Here is a 24,023-nt window from a genome sequence, read left to right as displayed (position 1 = left end):
AATATACTATTCATATAAAAGATCACTTAAGGATAAAGTCTAAATGTCTTGTCCAGCATCTTTATGCTCTAATGACCACCCCAACTATATCCCCATTGAATCAACTGGAAGTGGGCGAGGACACATTTATCCATTTTTTGTCACATATTATTCGAATTAAATTATTTAGGTAATTATGAAGTTGAATTATTTTAGTATTTACTAAAAAACAAAGGTGTCAAGAAACGCTAGAAAACTAATCAAAAATGAGTCATCCTCATTTGTCAGCAAGTGACCAAAAAAATATAAAAAATGAAATGCATTTCAATAAACAAGCGTTTATTAATTATCCTGTGAGGAAACATTAAAAAATGTGTTTTAAATATTGTGAAAATTTCCTCATGTCAAAATAAAATCGAAAAATGAGGACATTTTCACATCCATACTTGCGTACCTTGGCGCCCTCTTGTGGCCCCAAAATGAAACGCCACAACTTGGTAAACGATGTTTCAGAATGTTTTTTCATTTTATTACTTTTTTTTTTATTGGAACTGCACTGAATGCTAAATGTTCACCTGATACAAGAAACAAATACAAATACTCACGCTAAAAACAAAAGCATACTTGCTGGGGGGGGGGCTGCCTCGCTCTGCTATGATCATCGCCACACTACGGACAGGAGTTTTCTGCTATTGCTTTTGACAAGAGTACAGGATGAGCCTGAACAAAGAAAATAGTAAAAGAAGAAAGAGAAGGAGGAGGAAGTGGAGCACACGGGACGACGCTCTAGGAACATCCAACTAATTGATAGAACTCTAACAAGACTCTGCCAAACTTGTCAAACATTGGGGATGTGACCTTTTTTTTTTCCATTTTTTCTTGAAGTCATGGACAAAACGGCAAAAGAAAAAAAAAGGCAGGGTATTCCTGAGTCATTAAATGTGTCGTCACCCTTTTATCAAGCTGGAACAACGTTGGAATTAATCAACAATCAAGTGAAGGGCATTTTTTCCTAAATTGTTGCACCTGCTAATTACTAATTTAGCATTTCAGATCAGTTTTTTTTTTAGTAGATGTGATTTTTTTAAGCGTTTACAAGAATGGGGACTTGGGGCCTAAACAACACACATTGTTACAGAAAATGGCAGGGTCAAAGGGCAGCGGCTCAGGGATAGAGAAGGGGGTAAAAAAAAAAAAGGGTGGGGGGGTGTATTTGTTGAAGCATGTTGCCAAAACAAAGTCCGCAGTGGTTGATGCCCACATAAACCCCACAACCACACACACACACACACACACGCGGGGAAAAAAAATACAAACAAGACATTAAAAGTACAAATTCCACCGGAACCTGTCGGAATGGGGGCATTGTCTGTTGGTCCCGGTTGGGGGGCGTCGCGGTGAGGGGGCGGTAAATAAAGAGGGGTGGGGGGGAGAGCCTGGTGGTCCCTTCTGTCCGCTATTGCTCGGTGAGGTGCTCTCTGGGCTCGCCGTGTTTGGAAGGCTGGTTGGGCGACGGGGCTTGCGAGGGGTGGGTACCGGAGGGCAGCGTGTGGGCGATGGGCAGCCCGCCGGGCATCATGCCCTCCAACGTCCCGGGGAGGCCGCCCGGGGCCACGCCCACCACGCCGGGCGGGTATCTGGTGGAAGGCGCAGGGCAGAGCAAAGCAAGTTACGGCTCAATTGAAATGCAAACAAGTTCAGTGGCGAGGGACACCAACGGCTTCAAAAACAACTCGACTTTTTTTCCTGAATTGAAAATGTCTAAGTGCTAATACAGAAATGCGAGAGGGGTTTAAAAATAATTCAGAGTCTTTGTTTGTGGGACATTCCATAGTTTTGTGCTTGGGACGGGTTGTCTGGCAAATACTGGTGGAGCATAATGGGAGGAAGGTCAATCACCCACTCAAAAAAAACAAACAAACAAAACACTGCAACCGTCATGGTTTACTACCTAAAGGATAGATGAAGATTTGCAAATGGGGGGAGGGGGTATACACACACACACACGCAGACACACACACCGGCGGGCACACACACAGGTGGGTGGCATTCTAGTCTCCACTCGTGCTGCATTTACCTGCTCCCCATCTAGGCATTTATTTTGTCTTGGGGAATGCCGGTAGTGGCGCCCGGCAGCGTTTGGTTGGCGTGGCTGCGTGGAACGATAACAACAACAACAACAATGTGGACAACATCGGTGACCACAACATACTCAGGTGCCAGCATTGTCCTCACACACGCACACACACCACACGCAGCTGTGCAACATTCACAAAATGTGAAGATGCGTGCTTTCCATCGGACGGCACTTGGTTTGAAAAGATGGAACTGCATTTTTTCAGATTTATCAAGTGAATCGTTCATTTAACAATTTCTTTTCCACACTTATTACAAAAGTTTCATTTAAACTTTGTCATGTCTAATCATGAATTAACCGTAGGATTGAGGTCACCTGTAGGCGGCGCCGTTGAGTTCAGGGTGAACGGCCGGTTGGTCCATCACAGCCCAGGGCGCCGTGGTGACAAAGAACTCTTTGTTGACGCAGTTTCTTAAGCTGTCCGGGATGCGGCCTGTCGCGCGGCACAACGAAAAGACGACTTTGGTTGACTGCCGCCCGCTCGCTCGCTCGCCGCGTATGCGAGTGCTCGCGCCACCTACCCGTGATGGCTCTTCGGATCTCCGTGGCGGCGGCCTCCCTCATCTCCAGAGACGCCTGCTCGCTGTACCAGGCCGTGTGAGGCGTGCAGATCAGGTTGGGGGCGTCTTTCAGGGGCCCTTGAGCAAAGCTGAGCACAAATATTCGCCATAATCTTGACATGGTTACGTCATGCGCATTTATTGAGTGACATGGAAAAGCACAAGACTGACCTGAAGGGCTCGGTCTCATGGACGTCCAAGGCGGCCCCGCGTATCCGGCCCTCCTTCAGGGCCTGGGCCAGGGCCTTCTCATCCACCAAGCCGCCGCGGGCTGTGTTCACCAGAAACGCTCCCTGTCGCATCTGCACGCGCACAATGTGAGGAGTATTACGGAAGAAGCGTTTGGACTTGTCTTGCAGTTCCCCCGACTGTGCAGCAGGTGTCGCCCAAGTTCAGAGATGCGCGACTGATTTGAATCATTTTGAACTATTGCACAAATTTAGCCGTAAATATGAAAAGTGTGAGCGGAAGTGAGGTGAGCACCTGCTTGATGGTGAAGTCGTTAATGAGGTGGTGGTTGTGCTCGTTGAGGTTGCAGTGAAGGGAGACGCAGTCGCTCTGGTAGAGGAGGTCCTGCAGCGTGTAGACGCGCTGCACGCCCAGCGAGCGCTCCAGCCCGTCCTGCAGGTACGGGTCGTAGAACAGCACGTTGAAGCCGAACACCTTGGCGCGCACCGCCACCGCCTGCCCCGAGCGACCTGGCCATGACAACGCCGGCTGGTTAGATACGATGCGCTCGGCAAAGGAAAGGTGGCAGTTGAAGAGCAGCCCTGACAGTCACGGACCATTAAGTTGCTGCAAACCCCTTTTTAAAAAAAAAAAAAAAAAAACCACCATGTATAGTTAGGCGTTTTTTTTTTTTTTTTTTTTAATAAAGATGACCATGTATATAAAAGCATGTTTTTTTTTTTTGTTTTTTTTGGGGGGGGCAAAGCAGACACAATGTGTTCATGTTTAATTCCCGTAGTGGGCAGTTTGTAAACATTGTTATAGCTGCACAGTAATTCATTTCTTTAAAAACAATAAATAAATAAAATGATAAAAAATCAAAATATATGTAGAGTAAGTCATTCTGTTTAAAAAACAAAACAAAAACAAAACTATCATATAGGATAGCGTGAGAATCCTTCAAGCGGTCTGTCAAAAAAAGTACGCTCGCTCACCAAATCCGATGAGGCCCAGAGTCTCTCCGCGGATGCGGGCGGCGCCGGACGCCACCTCCCGGATCTGCTCCACACTCTGGACCCGCGTGCCCTCCCGGAGAGCCTGGTAGAGCCACGTGTTCCGCCGGTACAGGTTGAGCACGTGGCACAGCGTGGAGTCGGCCGTCTCCTCCACGGCCGCCGACGGGATGTTGCACACGGCGATGCCTGGGGGAGGCGGAGGGGGAGGGCGTTTGACAGCCATGCCCCCAAATTATCAATATTTTGATTTGATTTCTCCCCAAATTTCTGCATTTTCTTCACATATTCAGTCGATTTATTTATTTTTCTCATATTATTTCGTCTTTTTTGCCAGTGGTAGCATGCTCCTAACTTTGCGGCGATTGATATCTACCGAGCTCTCCGGCGGCTTTAATGTCGATGTTGTCGTATCCGCTGCCGATGCGGATGATGATGCGCAGCGCTTTGAACTTCTCCAGGTCCTCCCTGGTCAGCGTGATGGTGTGGTACATCATGGCCCCCACCGCCTCGTTCAGCACCTGTCCGCCATACGATGAGCGCGTGAGCCGCTGCCCCAAGGCCAATTCGTTTTCTCCTGACTACCCACCGGGGGGCAGTATCGTACGCATGAAGTCAGTCACGATCGCTTGGTCACGTCAGTAAGTTGCATCATGGAGGTCGACATGTGTTGCAGCACTCTTGCTGTTCACAAATTGCTTGCTTAAATTAGAGTTTGAACTATTGCAACATTGATGCTCGTTTCGCTCGCGAGTCTGCGGTATTTTGCGTTGGCAGTTAGCAATAAGCTCGTCGACTTTCACGACGTCACTTATGTGGTTTTGGTTGAATGACAAAATAAGATGACCTTTGACCTTGGAACAGTCTCGATCAAAGGATTAAGACGTTACGCTCCATTCGTACTATAGCAACCCCGCGCTCGTTTTCATTATCAGCAACCTGTCAAAATGTGCAAGTTCACGTTTAATGTACGGACCCATGCGAAGAAGATTGGACATTTTCAATCTCCGACGCCCCCTCTGGCTATCTCCGCTTCTTACGGCCCACTGCCGAGGGGAACATTAGCGCCACGTTTTGCCTGATAAGAAGGCGTAAAAACAACACAAAGATCTGTGGGTCTTTTGATTGAACTGATCTCCATGCAAATGTTTGCCTTGGCTTTTCTTTTTTGTTTTTAATAAATCTCGCTTTAATGGAGAAGAAGAAAAAAAAAAAACCACGACAACGTAGCGCCGTCTACCACAGATAGCACCTAGCCATCGAAGCGGCTGTGTGTTGCTTCCACAGCAATAAAAGAACCTCGTCTCCACAAGCCAGTGTAATTACAGTGCCCCCCCCCCCCCCCCCCACTGCACGCCGCACTCCAATAAAACAACGCCACCGATGCTACGCTACGAGACGTGCCGGCTCAAATAACTCACTTCAGGGTCAGATAAAAGGAAGCGCACTGAAGATATATACTGTACAAAAATGATACGAGCAGCATCGGGACACAATATGATTCTCGGATTTAAAAAAAAATAAATAAATAAGCAAAGTGTAAAATGACGGGACTAATCGGGAGTAAAAATGATGGTATTGTAAAAATAAAATAGAATAGTGAGCATCGAAATGTGTTCCATAACTAAATAAATGGAATACTTTGGTTTTATGTAAATGAAACATTTCTGGGGAGCTAATTAAAAAAAACAATTAAAAAAAAAAACATTACGGCTCTTATTCTCATCCTTGAAAATAAATTTTGTTCTCCTAAACCTTTTGGCAATTATTTCTCAACTTTTACACGAATAAATCAGCTAATGTCTTTTTTTAAACCATTAATAAGCTTAGCTTTGGCAAGATCAAACTTTTTTTTCATATTGAAAAAAAGAAAAAATATCAATTGATTCTCAAAATAGGGACTTTTTTCAAATATTATTACGACTCCATTCTAAGAATATTTTTTTTTCTTTTTTGCTAAATTTGCTAAACCGTATAATAATGCCGGTGCAGAAAGTATGATCAAAAACGTGCGACGCGATACCTTCTCGTGAATCTCCTGCGTGGACTGCGCGTCGCAGAAAGCGACGGTGGCCAAGTCTTTGAGGATGGGCATCTCCACCGTGCAGTCGCGCCCGTCCAGGAGCGCCACCAACGGGCGCGGGTGCATGGGCCCGTTCATGATTTGGGGTCGGATACCTGCCGGGCGGACAAAGCAAGGACAACGTCTTACATTTGACGCTGAGGTTTTCTACTTCATGTCACTGCGCTTCAAACATTTACACCATAAAACTGGCAGGCTCACTATTTGGCAAAAATTCGAATGATCGTTAAATTAAATGACACCAATCCAAATGTTTTATCAAATCATTTTAAGATCCCTTTTTGGCAACATCAAAGGCACTGGATGGTTCTTTTAATTGTGTCACGTTTTGGCAAGATGCGAAGGCTCACTAATTTGACAAAAAAATATATATATATGGTCGCTCATTATTGGACAAGCTGAATGGCACTTGATCATTATATCAATTGTGTTAGATGTCACAAAAATTCAAACATTCTCTCCAATGAATGTTGGCTCACTATTTGGCGACATCAGAGACACTTTTTGATGGCTTCGTCAATTCTGTTAAATGTCAGCAATTGAAATGACAGTCGTTGCGAGCTCACGATTTGGCGACATCAAAGACACTCGCCACTTCAATCGATTCTATTAAATGTCACGACGATTTAACCGTTTGGACAATAATTGTTAAGCGAGATTAAAATAAAAAGAAATGAGCGTGAAAACAAACAAACGGAAGCGCTCCCAAGAGACGCAACGGCGGCAAAGAGGAGAAAATGAAGAACGCGAAAGGAGGGAAGGCAGGCGAGCGGTCCGGCATTGCGGAGGAGGACGAAGAGGACGGAAGCGGAGGTGTCATCTCTCAGCTTGTTGTCATGGCGATCACTTAACCGGCTTTGGCTGCCACTTTAAACGTACTTTGACTTGATTTGTCGTGGTCTTGGCTTGTTCAAGTCTTGGGCCACCGCGATCAAATCTTTTTGGAATCCATTATTCTCTCAACTCTGTAAAGTAACATCATTCTCCAAATGTCTGCGTGGTCGTCGCAACATGATGCCGGCGAGGCTTCGGCGCAAACGTCGTCGTGGTCGACGTGCGACTGACAAGATGAAATGCAAAAGCGCCTGCGCTGATTGACGACTGGAAAGCATCCACATAAAACTGGAAGCTCCGGGCCCGTTTGCGACACTTTGGATCTTTAAGCGCGTTTACTTTACAAGGGCGCTGTCGACCGCGTGCTTCCAATTCCTCGGCGGCCGAAGCGCGAGAAAGAAGACAATAAATATCAAAAAAGACATTTTTACTCTCAGCCGTCTGGTGACAAACGCTCTCTCTCGCGGCGGCGAGAAATAAAAGTGCGTGGGGAGGCGGCGTTGGGGAGACGAGGAGGAGGGGATCCCAGGCATGTTCACCGCAGGCTTTTCTGGTGCTGCTGGTGAAAGACGCAACACAACGCGTGTCAACTAAAGTGCGCTGAATTCACTTCACGTCTCGGCGGCGGCGATGGCTCCTCTCGTTTTCCCGCTTGTGTTCCCACGAGCTGCGCTTGTTGCTCAACTGTTGCCTCACCACGGCGTGTGCGCGTTGGGAGGCGTGCATGTTCACAGAAGAAGCGAGCAGCTGGCGTCGCGGCGCTTGCCGGGGGACTGCAACGCACACGAAGCGTGGCACGAAGATACAAACGCCGCAGCTAAACAACCAATCCGCATTTTTGACCCGGGGTGGGCCAACGTTTGGGTTGGCGGGCCACAATGGGGTTCTGAAATTTGACAGAGGAGCAGATGGATGGAGTGTTTTGGCTCATCGGAGAAAAAAAAAAGAAATTTAGTTTGAAATGAAAGTGAACAAAAGCATTACAACAATCTTTGAAAAAGCACAGCATTTAGAAAATAAAACATTAACAAGATTTATTCATCGTTCGGCGGCCTGGATCAAAACGTTGAACGGGCCGCATGTGGCCCCCGGGCCGTAGTTTGCCCACGCCTGTTTTAGATCATCCTCTAATATTGTTTATAAACTCTAACGCAATTTCCAATTCACGCTACGTTTTCACGTCATTGCCCAAAAAGTCCCGAGCGATGAGCAGCTAACGGCTGGAGGGGTTAAAGGTCACCGCGCAAGCAATTTGGGTACGATGCGACTTTGCTACATTGCATGCGACTCCTTCAGCAGCAAAATTTGCATGGAAGCAAAATTGGAGAATTGCTGCTGTTGTTGTTGAGCAACGAGACAATTCGGGCCAATTGTATCTCGTTGTTGCCAGGAACTCTTCGTTGGGCCCGACACCTCGTGAAGGTGCTTCCTGTAGTTGGGCTGCTGCTGCTGCGGCCCTCGCAGGAGCCAGCGACACTTAGTCAGAGTCTGGCAGCCCAACGCAGCAGCAGATGAGGCCAGAGTTTCCATTATGTGGCCAGCCTTTTCCTACCACGGCGAGGGGGGGGGGGGGCGGGTTGGCGAGAGGAGAAGAACCAGGAGGGGAGAGGGAAAACACATTTACGAGCAGACACGCTCTCCATCGTATTATCTTCATCTGCCGCTGACGGCTGCCTAGCAACCGCCAGCGGCTGATTGCAGGTGGCCAACACCAACTTGGAGGAGGTTGGCGGATGGATGGCGAGCGACCACCCGAAGCGGAAACATGAGCCGCTCACTTCACGGCAAGAACGGCAAATAAGCAGCTGGCAACGCGCTCGGCTTCGGGTTCCAAATTGACGACAAATGGCTGGAACTCTTTTAGTTTTTGTGAAAAGAAGAATTAGGTTCCTACGGTGGTGACGAAGGCTAAAAGTGTGGCCGTAGCAACTCACGCATGATCATTGTTATCTTTTTATTTTCTCAAGCCACAAAAAGTGTGAAAAGCCGCAAGTTGCAACAAAAGCCGAGTCTGATATAAAAGCTCGCTTGGCAACATCTTGTCGCATTTATCTGCAATTACAAACATTTGATGGCGGTGGGAATTACTCGCAGATTTTCTCAGCTCAAAGAAAAAAAAAATGTTTTTTTTTTTTTATATTACTGTAATTCTACGAAGTTGATGGAAGTTCCTTTCTGGGGAAAAAAGTTTCAAAGCATCTTTGCTATCTGGGGAAACAAAGCCAAAAATACCAAAATGGGAAAAGAATCAAAACTTGTTTTGATTGTTGTCATTTGCTTATTGTAATTTTTTTTGTTTTTTGTGAACACAATCAGAGATTTTTTAAAATGTTTTATTTTAATTTCAGGCCATGTCGCCAAGTCCGAGTTGAATGTTTTGCATTTCTTTGCTCGTTTTCTCACACTGGACGAGTGGCCTTGACGCCGTGCTTTGACAAAACATGCCCTACAACACACACACACACACACACACACACACACACACACACACACACCGGCATGGAGGTGTTTGTGCCTTTATTCCACCTCCAGTCTGGCAAACGACTCATTAGCAAGGAGAAAAGCTTCAACATCAGCCGGTGGCAGCGCGAGGTCACCGCATGCGTTTTGGGGTGTGTGTGTGTGTGTGTGTAGGCATCCTTTGTTGCCAGTCACAATCCCCCCCCCCCGTAAAAAAAAGTCGCGCACAAAGGCCGCTTGTCCCACGCTGGGCCGCGCCCGGCTGGCCGCCACACCGCGGCGAAGAAATTGAGCGCACGCCTCGTTTCTTTTCTTTTTTGGGGAAAGTGGAACAAAAGCTGATGTCAACAACCTTGGTGCACCTCGACGCCGCCAAGTGACGACCCAGGAAGTGAAAGCTAAGTGTGAGCGCACAGGGATGACAACCCGGTGACCAAGAAACACACACACACACACACACACCACCCAAGTGACCTGACCCCCCCGCCTCTCGTTCCGTCCCACATGTCAAACTTTATTAGACATCCAGCAAAGAAAACAGGAAACATGCTGCTTGCCTGGAAAATGTTGCCGCCACATTCTTCCTCACTCTTACAAACGTTGCATGGCGGGGGGAGGAAAAACAAGGTTGAGGGCGGGAAGAAAAAAAAAAAGTGGAAGAGGATAATCCAAAGCTGGCCTCCCTCTACCTGACCCCTCCCTCCCCCCACCCCGACCCGACCCGACCCGACCACACGGTCCGGGAGAGAATCACTGAGATCGCGGATGCATCATCATTGCAGGAAAGTAGCAATTTTGCTCCTTGAAAATCCGCCCCCCAGGATGGAAAAAGGCGGCGGAATGGCTGCTTCCTTTTCAGGCGGCGGCGGCGCACCGTCAATTCATGGCTCGCCGCTACATCGGGTCTGGACGCGCTCCGGCACCACAATCCCTCCCTCCTACTCGCTTTTCCCTCCTCGTCCTCCTTCTTCTCCTTGCCGCTTTTTGGAGCAGGTTTTATTTCTGATCTGGACTGCTCACAGCCCTCCCCTCCCCTCCCCTCTCCACACACACACACACACACACACACACCCCTCTCCCTCCAGATTATTTGGTTTCCTCCACTCCTCCTTTTTTTTCCCCAGCAATAATAATGCATATCAAGCAAGGTGCAGAATCGACGAGCCGAAGGAAGTGAAATTCAATTTGGGATCAAGTGTATCATTTTGCATTGAAGTCGATGTGAAGTGTCTTTTAAATTCGACACAACTGCCAGAAAGAGTCTTCATAAATACTTCTGATCAATAAATAAATAATTGCTTAACTTTGAACAGCCTGAAGCCACGACCTCCGCAAGCCAGAGTTTGAGCATCCTTGCGTTTGTTCGCAGAGCATCCCGACCGCGACATTGCCTCAGTCGATTGTCGTGTGGTTTTTTGAATTTTTTTTTTTATTTTGCAGCAGTTCACTCCCGTCCCCAAGGGAGGCAAGAAGGCAGACGATTGACAGGTCGCCGTGCCGAAGGACAGCGAGTGGGAGAAAACGGCCTGTTTAGAATAACAATGTCGCCGCAGAGAAAAAAAAAAGAAAAGAAACAAAGAGCCCGCCGTGTCGCACGTTTATCAGTGACGGTAAAGTGGAAAAGGTGCGACGCACAGAGTGACTGGACGTGCACGTGCACGTGCGCGCGTACTCCACGTGTGTTTATGTGAGCAGCTCAAGCTTCACTTCCTGTTACACAATGAGGAGGAGGGGGGTGGGGGCAGGGGGGGGGGGGGCTGATACGACTACGCCGTCTGACTAACGGGATGTGCACCATGACGGGAGACGGAGGCGGGGGGGTCAAAACTAATCGCTGGTGGTTGTGGCTAATGGCGGCCAGATGGGGAAATTCTGACATGTCGCCCAAGCGTACTTTGACTGTAAATGACCGCCGTCCGGCCTTTCTTGGAAACAAATCCATCTCGACGTTAGCTTTGCGCCTCTCCGTGATGCCGACGTCACATTGGTTGTAATTCCGAGCGAACGAGCGTGACCTTTTTGGCCCGATGAGGCATCGACGCTCCGACAAATTGCCGAGTCTCGTCGTCGTGCCGCGTGCGAGGATTTCCCACCAGGGGCAAGCCCCCTTCTTTAACCTCCGCTAATTATAACTGGAAGCGCCCAAAGTTGGCAGGCCAAGTGCGAGGCCCGCTTTCATCCGCTTAACGCACTTAAAGAGATTTGTAGAAAGCGAGTGCGAGAGGACGAGCGGCTCTTGTGCGGCCCACACCAAGTCCTGACCTGCTTTCTCATTTATTTCCTGCTATTTACACAGGAGGCAAGCGGCGGGTGAGGCACCTGCCGCCGCTGCCCTCGCCATCGCCCGCCATCGCCATCGCCACCGCCGCGGTCCAGATAACAAGCCTGAGTCAACAGGGCCTTTTTGCTTTTTGTTTTCTCATCAAGCCAACCAATGAGCGATGAAGGAGGAAGTAAAGTACAAAAGCAAAATTGTGCGGATTCCCCGAACGGCCAAGGCACCTCCCCTGCATTTCCCCAGCTCATAAACTAAAACAATATTTTCTCCCCAACACTCGGCTAAATTGCGAAACAGGAGACATGGGGGTGGGGGGGGGCACGCCCAACCCCGGCACCGCCGCGTCCACATGGTGATGTCGACTGCAGGTGGCCTCCAGATGTGGTGACCCTGTGGAGGGGGGCGGGGGGGGGGAGGTCACACTTAGATACATTTTAGGACCCCCGGCTCCCCTTCTTTAGTTCCTCCTCTGCAGAGACAGGAGCCATCTGGCCCGACGGAGACTTACACCCCCCCCCCCATGCCATGTGTGGCCCCCTGATTACAGCAGCATATAAAACGCACACAAACATGCGCACAATGCGTCCCGTCACCCCGCCCTCCCGTACGGCCATTCAGGTGGGGGGGGGGGGGCAAAGTGCGGCCCAGCTGCGCTCTCCGAATCGGATCTCCGACAAAGCGTTCATCTCGCCAGATGAGATTTCACCTCAAAAATTATGCAGCTGGAGATTTGGAGTCACTCAATAACGCCTCTTGAGACACCTGACACCCGCAGCGTCCCACGTGTCAAAAATAAGTTGAAATAATAAAAATAATAATGATAAAAGCAAAGAAATTAATGACAGAATAAAGGAGGGTTTGCAAATATTGCTCGGAGAAACAACAAAAAATTTAAATTTTTTTAATCCATTCATTTCAAACAAAATTTGTAATTATTTTTAAACAAAACAATTTTTTTTCTTCTCATAAGAGTCAAACTTTTTTTACAATAACTTTCGTCTTATAAATATAATTCGTTTAATATACTAAGATTATGAATTTGCTCTCTAAAAATTGCGACTTTATTTTCAGAAGATTAAAAACATATATTTGTTTCTGAGCGGTCCCAAACGTAACTGTGCACGGACGACGCTTATTTGCTCTTTGCGGAGCGGGTGTGCTCGCATTGACGTAATGTTGGGGTCGATACCATGAGCTGATACCAGTTCACACGGGAAGCGCTCGGGGAGGCCCCTCCCGTGTGTGTTGGCGACGTGTGGCATTGATTTACAACACACACTGCAGATCAAACGCAAGACAAGGCTGGGGGGAGGGGGGGGGGCACGACAAGGACCAACGCAACCAGGAAGTACTGAGTATACTGCGTCAAAGCCGACCCGCCACCGGCTCGATGTTAACCACACACACACAAAAAAAGATGACAGCCCGGGTTTTGTTTTTTTTTTCTTTTCATCTCCGTCTTTTTCATCTTCCTCTCCATTTCCACGCCCAGAGTCGCTGGCCACGAGACCAAGGTAAATATGCTCACCGGGTAAAGTGATGGGTAAATCTTTGAAAAGGCCCGGCAGTGAGATATGCCACTTTTTTTTTCTTTTTCCCTCCCCCTATCATTTCACACAGAGAGAAAGGGCTTGTGAATAAAACACACAAGGTTGGCCAACACTTCACAGAGGAGATTCAATATCCATGAGCTTTTTCATTTCACACTGATGAATAATTCAGGGTGACCTGCCCACAACTGAGAGAAAATAAAGGAAGAAAGGCAGAGGGGGGAGGGAGAAACATTCAGTAAAAAAAAAAACGGATGGAGTCGGTCGGGGCGTGCAGAGGTAGTTGTCTGTTTTTGCAGCTGTTACCATTTGACAAGCGCAGCGATAATTTGAGATGGCGGCAGGTCATCGGAACGAGGCGCTGCAACGTCACGTTCACGATTTACGGAAAGCAGTGCGCTTGAAATTCAAACATTTCTTTCAAGATAATTACTAAAAGTGATTCCTAATTGAATTCTCTTTTTTTTAGGGGGGGGGGGGCGTGGCTAAAACGTGAAGAATTGACATGAACATTTCCAAAATAGAATGCCAAACAAATATGGCACCTATGTCACCTTCCACCACGGTCTCACTTTTCGGACCCCACAAGAGGTCAGCTGCCACCAACATGCCAAAGTGCCACAAGCAGGAGCAGAAAAGCCGTTCCTCATTTGCTGTGCGGGCTCGAGTCATTAATCCTCCGGCGAACATGGAGAGGCAACCGCTGAGAGAATTTTTTTTTTTTTTTTTTTGTCATGTGCCAATCTGTGGCGCAAACTGTTATCAATCAATGGCAATAAAAAAAAAAAAAAGGGTGGGGTGGGGGGGGGCAAGTAACGCAAGTTCGTGCAACATTCGTCAGCTTCTGAAATCCGCGTTGGCAATCAGACGCCATTCACAGCTTTTAGAACATCGAAAGAGTTGCGCGTGCCTCTCAGAAAACCCACACGGGCTTCACTTTCTCGCCTTTCAACTTTGCCGCGACAATTAAAGAAGCCTCCCGCCGAGAGTCAAACACGTCTCCGAGATTGGGAACGCTCTGATCTTGAGTGACGAGGAATATGTCAGAAATATCCACAAGTGCACGGCTGAAACATTTCAAACCGATTTCAACATTGTAACCCATCTTGTGAGTTCTGGTTGCTCTTCTCGTGAGCAGATCGCACGAGCGCACGACACCTCGCACACACACACACACAAAAAAGGTTTGCCAGCGTAAATATTGAACACGTTTAACAATTACAATTTTCCCAGCAAATTGTGGGGAAATACAATCCGTTAACAAAAGCCAGACCGCAGGATAATTGTTCAGGGTAATCTGTCAGCGACATGAAACATTGCCGACTCTGATCTCAAGGGAGGGAAATATTTTTCGGGCGTTGGCTCGTTTGCGGCTTCGTGAACACGGCGCTTCCCAAAAGACTCAAAGGTGAAAGTCAGCAATCAAAGCAAACGATTTGCCAAAGAGCAACACGAGTCACAAAAGCAAAGTGAGGAAGTTCTCGTCCTGATGTCCCAATGAAGAAAAACACAACCCGGCTGCTGCCGCGTCAAAAAGGAACGCGACATCTCCGTGTCCAGAGTATTCAGGAGAGGTTAGCGTTTGTAAAATGGAAATTTTGTGAGCTGCTCAATTTCGCCACTTTTGCAACTACAAATGTGTCTGATCAAGCGGGCGCCTCGGTGACAAAGTGCTGCCTCCGCCAGCGAAAATACCCGTCCATGCTTCCACTGAGAATCCGTTTGCCGCGTTGCACCAGCCCAACAACTCTCTAAAGTCATTTTTGAAATATTGGAGTTTTTGCGAAACACTTCAGCACACGAGTGACTCCTCACGTCAACAGCCCAGATCGGAACTCTCAACCTCAGAATTCTGAGGCAGACATGCTAACCGCTCGGTCATCGTGCAGCCCTCCGAAAATATGACAAAGATTAAAGTTCTATTCTACACCCCCTCAGAACCTTTCAAACCCAAACTTTTACACGAGGTGACCAAAATGTCAGACGGAGTCCAGACATTTTTACATTTTTGACTAATGTCCCAACACCTGGCCGCGCTGTCAAAAAGCCGTCGTTTGATACTTCCCTTATGACGACTGAAGCCCCGCCCCCTTGAACACACCACGCACACCCGCTAATACTCCAGCTAAGAAAAGCCTGGCTGAAGATCCTCCGGAGATAATCTCCTCCAAGCGACCACGTGACGACACGCGATTCGCCGCCGTCGTTGACAGCCAATCACCTTCCGCGGCGGCGTCACGTGACGTTGAAGCGACCCACCTGCGCCGCTGCTCTGCGAGACGCCGCTGACGGACAACTCCATGGCCAAGACGCACACTCCCCACCTTGGCTAGGAAGAAGGTAACTGGCGCAACTAAGCCGGACTCCAGCGTTTAATGCCATTATTAACGCCGCTTAGCCAACCAAGACGGCGCCGTGACGCAGAAGCCTCCCACCCCACCTTATCGCGAGGGCGATGATCGCGCCAATTATCTCCGTTGTGAACGTGAACAACGGCACATTTTCAGAAATTAGCGCCTAACTTGAAGATTTACTTGGCACTCCAGATGTCCCGTGAAAATGTCTTAAATTTTAAATATGCGAGTATCTCGCACGCCTCGACGGGCTAATGAGTAATAGACCGTCTCCCAAATTGAATCAGTCATTGTCAAAGGAATAATGCGTCGTGACTCCTCAATAGGGATGTTTGAAAATAAAAGGAGGCACGCAAGACGAGAGGCTCTTCACCAGTCGACAAGAGCCCCACGCGTGAAATAAGAAATCCCTCCACAAGTAAACGGCGACAAAGAAGTCATTATTTGCGCACAATTTTCCCGAGCTCCAAGCACGAAAAAACAAACAAAAAAAAAAAAACAGCAGTGTCCCATTTCCCCCCCCACTTTCCTTAAATGTGAAGATCATCTACCTTCTGATTGCCAGCAGAGCCGACCGAGGTTGCCTAGCAACAAGCAATTAAGAAGTAGGCTTTCTGATTGTCTGTGTGTGAGGCCCGGCCGGCCTTTATCAGATGAAGTTACCGAAGCAACAAATATCGGCGTCATGCAAATGAGGTTGTTGGGCTGCGAGGGGAGCGTTAAAAAAAAAAAAAATACTATCACCTTCGTAAGAAGCAATTCACTTCAATTCACTTTCATCAACGTGGTTCATTTAAAACTTCTTCAACAGTTAGCGGCTTAAAATAATTTCCAATCAAAAAGCGTGATCGCTGTTTAACGAACTTAATTTCAAAACGATGTGAGAAAACCAAGAAAGAGCACGTTGGCTCGTGCTCTTTCTCAAGCCAAGCATGCAATTTCTTTTCATGGTCAGAAAAAAGAAAAGAAAAGAAAAAAAGTTTTTTTTTCTCACATTAACGAGAAGCAAAAGAAATGTGCATTTAATAACCTTTAAGAAGAACGAGAAGGGACTTTTGTGATTACGCTCGGCAAGTCACAAAGAAATATTTAACGTGCCGAAAACGGATTCTTATAATAGCACCGTCAACCGTCTATCTTATTAGACTAATTGGATTAGAGGCGGTTAAGCACCGGATGAGGAGAGAGTGGAGAGTAAAATAACAACCACGGCCAGATTTCATTTACCAACTGAAAAATAAAAACGCTGGATGCCTGATTTAGTTTTACATTTAGTCGACGGAAGACGACCAAATAGGCCTCAAGTTGATTCTCACAAAATAAAATAAATAAATAAATGTTGCTCAGGAGACGCATTTCAACTTGTTGAAACGTGAGTTCGATGGATCGGGACGGAGTTCGCTCATTCGAATGACCAACTTATGTAAATCTATCGGCAACAAAGAAGTGAGTGAGACAAGAGAGATTTACTGTACTTGTGTCAGGTGTGGTGGTCATGGTTGAGACAATGACCGGTGGACCAGTGCGGCGTCCCACCAACTTGGCGTTGTTCAGGTTTTGCGCTTGGAGCGCGGCGGAGGAACCTGCCGCCACGATGTTGCTCTCGGGAGTGGCGCTGATCCCTTTCCGGAGGAGTTGCGGGCTGTGAAGGGGGCTCGGGGCAGCCATCGGCGATGCCGGGGGGAGGTTGGGGGCTCTTTTCATCAGCTCCATGGGGGAGTAAGAGCCCGAGAAGGTTTTGGGCGCCGCTCCGGGGGCTCCCGGGACCGGCGGGGGCTGTTGGCCGAGAGCAGACATCGCAAGGCCGGTGTGGGCGTTGTACATGGAAAAGGGTCTCGCTTGGGGTACAGCGTTGTTATAGCCGACGGGGCTGATGGGTAACGCTCCAGCCGGCAGGGGGCGCGGTGCTGGGTAAGTGGTGGTCTCCAAAAGGTGTTGGGACGGAGCACTGCTGGGTCTTCTCCCGAGAAACTCGCCCAGTCTGGGCGACATTGTTTGGACGGTGGTGGGAGGTTGCTGCATCAGGCCGGGGTCCATGGTCAAACCTTGAGGCGGCACAAAATAGTCGTTGCGGTGGCTGAAGCTGTTGGATCGCGTGCGCGGTGCCGTTCCGCCAGTCTTGTAACTCAGCACGATGCGGGAAAGAACGCGGGCCTGAGCCAAGTTCGGGGCGACCGAGCGCACGTCGTGGTCCTCCATCATTCCCAGCACGGAGAAGGAATCGAAGCCATGTTGCAGCAGCAGCGTGATGGTACTCTCAGCCAGACCTTCCGCTCGCAAAAACGCCAAAAAGCCAGGATCGGCCATCTTCTTGGGATCGGCGGCGCTGGGGTGGTGAGGAGGCAACCCGCAGGACATTCCGGCGGTGGCGGCCATCATCGCGGCGCCGGGATCGTAGCTCGGGTCATAAGGAAGTCGTTGGGAGGCGACGGCTCCGTAAGCACGAGAGAGAGTGCCGTCCATTCCCTGCGAAGTCGGGTCCACCGCGGGATCGGTGGCTGCCGACGGACGGGGCTCCAGGGACAAGCTGCTGAAATTGTTTAACGGTTGGTGAGCAGAGACAGACGCCGGCTCAGCGGGGAAGTTGGGAAGATGCGGCGGATGTCCGTAGATTGCGGGGGAAGGAGAGCTGCCGGCAATTCGCTGAGCGTCCAAGATAATCTTAGATCCCAGAGTTTCCCTGTACAAACGGCTCAGCTCGTGGACAGGAAGGGGAGGAGGCGGCGGGGGAGGAGGGGGCGGGGGGGGAAGCACGGGGATAGGTGTCGAACCAGAAGGCTGCACGGAAGGTGTGGCTCTCGCTTGCGCTTGATCCCAAAGAGGCCTCAACGGCCTCATGCCGTGCGCGTAATGCGAGGCGGATCTCGTGAGGAGGTGCTGGTTATCCCGATAGAACCCAGACTCTTCGGGTGGCTGACCCGTCGGGGTGGCCTGAAAATAACCGGCCCGACCCGACATGGCTTGCTTGAGGTAAAGGCTGTCGTCGAGATCCAGCCGGGAGGTCTTACTCATCAACTGGTGCCGCCCCGCTTGATGGACCGGGTCCCACACCGACGATCCGAGAACCGGAACCTGTGTCTTCGGATCCAAATGCCTTCCACTTTCACCTCCGCTTGGTGCCAATGAATTCCTCAGGTCGGGAACGGTCCCACAATAATGACAGCGACTTACGGCCCCGTCTCGCTGGCCTTCGGAACGATACGGACCACCCCGGCACGGAGAACCACCGAAACGCGACCGCTCGCTCGGGTTAGGCATCAGGGAAAACAAAATGGACCGCGACAGGATCGGAAAATAGACACAAGTGTTACGTTTCAACTCTCGTATTACATCCACGCCTGTCGAAAAGGGAGGAGCGAAGAGGTGGAACGGTACCTGGAGGTCCCCCGAAACTTCATTCTGACGTCTATGCTCTCATGTGGCGCCCGGATAAATAATTCAGCCCTTGAAACGTTAGAACTTCATACAACTTTGGGGCGAGGAGGGTTAAAGTTTGTGTTCTGATTAGCAACGACAAAAGACTCCAGATCATCTGCGACATTAAATGAGGACAACGTGCCTCAACGGACGTTTTCTGGATATCCCAGAAGCCCAAAAAACGACAATTCAATTAATTGAATGACAACAACCAGTATTTAAAACACCATCCAGGTTCTTTTCTGGTGATAGCAAACAGCGCCACCAGTAAGGTGTTACTTCAAAACATCCCATAGGTGACAAATCGGGAGGCGATAAACGAGCTGGTCGTAAAGTCGCATTATCCTAAAACTTGTTTCGGGCAATCTTCTCCCGTACGGCGAGCCATAAAACGCGGTAATAACCTCTGTCTTGTATCTTTCGACGCCATCGCTCACAAGAACGCCGTTTAATAAGCGACGTTCCACAGTCGTGCGTCATTCACGTTCCCTCGTTGCCTGACAAAGCAATAACCGTACGATCCCGTTCGCGCGGCGGGCCGAGAGCGGCGCCAAGCGCAAACCGGATATCACGTCAAGTGATTCATTTCAGCAGCCGGTTGCCAAATTTATCTTGTACGCCTCTCGTGAGGACTGCTCCATAATTAAGTAAGCGTGCGATATTACACTCGTGCAACGGCGGCGGGCATGAATAATACACAAAAAAAGGGGAAGAGTCAAACATGATGACAAAAACGGAGCACCAGGTACGATACGTCGAACAGACGTCCAGTCGCAGTCGTGCCTTTGGAGCAATCTGAACATCTTTCTTGGCCACCGCAAATTAAGTTGAGATGTTTTTCGGTGCCCACTTTCGAGCAACGACATTACCTCAGTTGTCCGTTTTTACTTCCCTTCTCAAAAAGATTGATTGTAAAGATTATCGAGGTCATATTAATGGTGGAAAACTTTTTTCAAATCATCTCTCTTGGTTAATTTTTTTTTTTTTTACATAGCAAAAACTGGTGTGTGTCGGCGTTTTAAATCCACTGGAGGTGATTATTTGCCTTCCATCTCGGCTTTCCAGTTATCAAGTGTGCAGCTCATGCAGCCTGCAGCACAGATGGGGCGGACAGAAGGGAAGCGGCGACGGCAAGCGTGCAAGAGGGGGGCGGGGCTATGCAAGCAAGGCATAAAACCACAATGCACTTCTCTTCCGATGTTTTGTCATGATGGAGGCACTTGAAGAGCTGCAGAAGCAATTGTTTGGGCTACTTTGAGTAAAAAAAATTTTAAAAAATCATTACATCCTAATTGTAATTATTATTAATTATTTTCCAAAAAGGTTTCCTAGGCTGAAGTAGCGCAAAAAAAAAAATAAATAAAAAAGGCAGCGGTTGCTTTGGCCGGCGCAGAAAGCGCGGCGTCTCCGTGGACGCTTTGTCAAAGACAGCGCTCCACATTTCCCTCTTGAAAGTGCCGAGCGTCCGCCGCTCCTTCATCTGCTCTTCTTCAACCTGGATCAAGATGAGTCGCGCCAGAGAGGATTTTGAGCCTCACGCCAGAGACAATCACCAGTCAGTGCCTTGCTCGCTGTTTGTTTTCACCTTGAGGCCAGATTGTCGTCATATCGTGCCGCGACATGCGATCGGAGCCACAACCTTTTTTTCCCGTGAGACTTTCTGTCAGGACCATTTTGGATTTGAAGCAGATTTCCAATCTTCAAATCACATTTCTGCTGATGTGAACTGCTCACACTATACACACACGCACGCTTTGTATGCGGAAAGGTCAACGTTGACAATTTAGCAACGCGAGCGCTAGATTTTGAGAATTTTCGGACACCTCTCGTGACGTGTTTTTAAATTAAAAATGAAGTCGTGAGTTTTAGCTGGATGGCTTCACTGAAGAAAGCAGGCGCAGTCATAATTAAAAAAAAAAAAAAAAAAACGCCAAAGCACTGAGATGGGATCCTTACCTTCACAGATTCGGTCCAGCCGCTGCCTCTTCACTTTGTGTTTGTCGGTGAGAGACATGGCCTTGGAAAAGGACGTCTCGGGTCAACGGGCGGCGGGGTTCGGCTTGACAACCACGGACAAGGTTCAGATGCCTCTAGTGCACTGTGGGCACTGCTCCCCGGGGCATAACGCCTCGGCACATACACCTGAAGGAAAAAAAATACATGAAACATCGTTGGAGCACAAATGACATTTTGGTTTACAATCGCAGCAACCATCTCAGTGAACAAATCATCGGTTTTGTTAACAAAGAAATTCAACAAATTTTGGGGTTCCAAAACGTGAGTTTACAAAACGCAGACAGAGGAACACAATTTTTTTTTTGTGGGGAGGGGGGGGTAATATTGCTGTATTGTTTAATCCTTTTTTGTCATATTTAAATACATTTTAAAAAACATTTCAGTGTTTTTATTTGATGCTTTTACGTTTATATTTTTCCCATTCATTTATATTTTTGTAATTTGTGTATATCTGTCAAATATTTCTGTATTATTTTCATAAATTTGTTTAATTGTATTTTTTCAAATGTGTAAACATTTTTTTTTAATTTTCTGACATTTTAATAATTATATTTTTCAAACATTTTGCGTAATACTTGGTATTATTTTCATAAATTTGTTTAATTGTATTTTTTCAAATGTGTCGATTTTTTTTTAATTTTCTGACATTTTAATCATTATATTTTTCATCAAACATTTTTGTGTAATACTTGGCATTATTTTCAAATATTTGTAAGCAAAAGAAGGAAACCCAAGTCATGAATTCATTGAAGAGAGCGAGGAAGGATTCAAAACCTGGCGAGTATCGCCAAGAAAGTTGTTCCTCCTAAGAGAGCGCACGCCTTGACAGAGAAGTCAAATGTAACAACGCACTGAGCCCAGCAGAGGGTAGTTAAAAGCAACTCGCAGAGCGTAACTCAATCTAGAGGGTATCAATGGCGTCTCTTTCCACTTTAACGACTTTAAACAGGAATTCGAGCGGCATCTTATTTGCTAATCGCCGGCACACATCGCCGGCAATCGTGCACGAATGCGTTGTTGTTCCAGTGGACACCAAAAAGTGAGGAAAGCTGCCTTTTTTTTCTCCTTGCTGGCACAAGTACAGTGCAAGTGCAGCAAAACACACACACACACACACACAAAAAGGATTAATTGTTGCACTAAAAAACTGCTTGTTCAGTACCAGAGGCAGTCTCCCACCCGCCGACTACACAGACGTTTTTGTCTGATGTAAGCAAGCACACAAGCGTCGCAAATAAAACAGGGCAGAAAAAAAAAATCCTTGCCTGAGGACTTAAAAGTCCTTTGTGAAAGGAAATAGTCCAAAAACAGAGCCATCAAATTGTTGACAACGGACAGGAAGCACTCTCAAGAAGTTAAGCCAGTTCAAAAAGTCAATGCCTTTCTTGCCGGTGACGTGCAGATCGATACTTCGACACGGCAAACATTTTTAAATACATCACATCCTCAATCCTGTTCCTCGAGAGCCGGTGTCCTGTCCGTTTGGCATCTGCAACACACCCGATTCAAATGATCAGCTAATCGGCAAGGTTTGCAGAAGCCAGATAATGATCCCGATCGTTTGAATCGGGTGTGTTGCAGATGGCAAACGGACAGGACACCGGCCCTCGAGGAACAGGACGGATGACACCTGCCGTCATAGCTTCGAACCATCAAAGGGCTTTTTCAGATTGTAAAATGCAAAACATGAAGAGGCCAAAATGCATGGACGTTGGACGACAACGGGGACTTTGGGGGCGAAGCGGCGGTTTCAATTAGCCACGAGGCAAAACACTTAGCGGCCTTAATGGATTTCGCGGCAGACGGGTACTCGGCAGGTGATCGATCGCCATTGTTGCTTGTGGTGTTGGTGAAACGTGCTTGCGGCTCGTCGGTCAGTGGCAAAACCAACCTGGACATTTTTAATATTAAAGAACGAACAAGGACATAAATGCGAAACGTTTGGGAAAAAGGAGTCTAAGAGATATGAGAAGTCGGAATCGTCGAAGATGTTGGATGGTCGTCCAACATGATTTTTTTTTTTTTTTTTTCCCCTTCGTCACCAGACTGATGAAGGGGGTGGGATCAATTAGTCTCCAGCAGAAACACTTAGCAGCCTCATTAGTCGATGAATGGATGGGTGGCAGACGAGTACTTGACAAGTGATTGATCGGCCTGGTTGCTTTCACTCGCTTTACTGAGTGCGGCTAAACGGCGCTTGGAGGTTTTAGATCTGGATTCAAACACAAAAATGGGAAGAAACTAAGACTGTGTCATTGATTTTTTTTTCTTTTTTTTTTTGTCAATTAATTCCTTTTATTTTTCTTTTGCAGCTTTTCTCATTCCCAGCTTTCACTAAGATTACCACAAACAGAAAGGAACTTGTTTACAGAAGCTCAATTTGATCCAGTGATTGATTAAGTGGCTTTTCCACACAATCGAGCGAAGAAAACAAAACGTGACGACAGATTTTAATTCGTGCTAAGAAACAGACAACAGGAGCGCAATCCTTTCTCACACTGGCAATTACTGAATGGATGATGCCCAAGAGATCATGTTTAGAAAGAAATGTGTTTTTTTTTATCTGTTAAGGGGAAAAAATGTGTGATCCGTTCTCGTGGAGGCCATCTCGTCCATCTTGCAACCAGCAAGTAAATAGCGACTGATCCGAGCTCGTGCCAAAGACAACCCGTCCAAGGGAGACAACGCTCAGCGGGCATCCGTGAATTATTCAAAAGGTCATCACCACCTGCTTGCCGAGCGAGGCCGAGCGAGCGAGGCACATTGCACAAGGAAGTCATTCGCACTTTCACCCTCAAACGCATCCAAAGCTAATCGGCCGCAATTAATTAGCTGACATGAAGCCGCGAGGGGTACTCGGGAAGGGTGGGGGGGCTCGTTCCAATAAATCTCGGGATGTAATAGCAATTCGTCTCCACAAGTGTCAGTCAAGTGTCGCGTGGCTGCGATAGACTCCACCTGACGCCCGAGTGACGGATGAGTCGGGAAAAATCCATGTGGCCTTGGATTTACATCCAGAAACACGAGGCTCGGAAGTATTAAAAAAAAAAAACTACAATGAACAACGAGTACAAAATGTTGAGATTTTTTGAGAAGTGTGATTTGAAGGAAGTGTTGCATTTGAAGTCAACGTGTGGATTGGAAAAAGTAACTTTTTAATAAAGCGACACATTT

The 24,023-nt window shown here is 47.7% G+C and overlaps 2 protein-coding genes across 3 annotated transcripts in view; both read right to left on the bottom strand.

The window, feature by feature from the left end:
- Nucleotides 1-301: 301 nt before the first annotated feature.
- ctbp2l (C-terminal binding protein 2, like) lies at nucleotides 302-18,674 on the bottom strand. Its single transcript, XM_088285199.1, has 9 exons — nucleotides 16,892-18,674; nucleotides 5,881-6,035; nucleotides 4,234-4,378; nucleotides 3,840-4,046; nucleotides 3,160-3,374; nucleotides 2,848-2,978; nucleotides 2,638-2,765; nucleotides 2,432-2,549; nucleotides 302-1,616 (listed from the first exon to the last, which is right to left on the bottom strand). The coding sequence occupies exons 1-9, from the start codon at nucleotides 18,672-18,674 to the stop codon at nucleotides 1,436-1,438; spliced, it is 3,063 nt and encodes a 1,020-aa protein (XP_088141325.1). The 3' UTR covers nucleotides 302-1,435.
- A 2,183-nt stretch (nucleotides 18,675-20,857) lies between these two features.
- The window catches only part of mmp21 (matrix metallopeptidase 21), a 34,245-nt gene continuing 31,079 nt past the window's right edge, over nucleotides 20,858-24,023 (bottom strand). For both annotated transcript variants that reach the window (XR_015840083.1, XR_015840082.1), the window contains one exon: nucleotides 20,858-20,975. The gene's annotated coding sequence lies outside the window, so the exon portion shown is untranslated. The remainder of the gene's footprint in view (nucleotides 20,976-24,023) is intronic.

This window comes from Idiotropiscis lumnitzeri, chromosome 20, assembly GCF_059441095.1.
Source record: "Idiotropiscis lumnitzeri isolate Australia: NSW breed Sydney's pygmy pipehorse chromosome 20, RoL_Ilum_1.0, whole genome shotgun sequence".
Lineage (NCBI taxonomy): Eukaryota > Metazoa > Chordata > Actinopteri > Syngnathiformes > Syngnathidae > Idiotropiscis > Idiotropiscis lumnitzeri.
The sequence above is the reverse complement of the archived record's forward strand: the minus strand, read 5'-3'. Positions and strand labels throughout refer to the sequence as shown.

Excerpts from the sequence above, each read along its gene's own strand:
- ctbp2l (XM_088285199.1), bottom strand. The coding sequence starts at position 18,674 with ATGCCTAACCCGAGCGAGCGGTCGCGTTTCGGTGGTTCTCCGTGCCGG. Across the intron at positions 4,047-4,233 it reads TAAAGCCGCCGGAGAGCTCG|GCATCGCCGTGTGCAACATC; the intron begins GTAGATATCAAT and ends CGCCTCCCCCAG. Across the intron at positions 2,979-3,159 it reads ACGACTTCACCATCAAGCAG|ATGCGACAGGGAGCGTTTCT; the intron begins GTGCTCACCTCA and ends GTGCGCGTGCAG.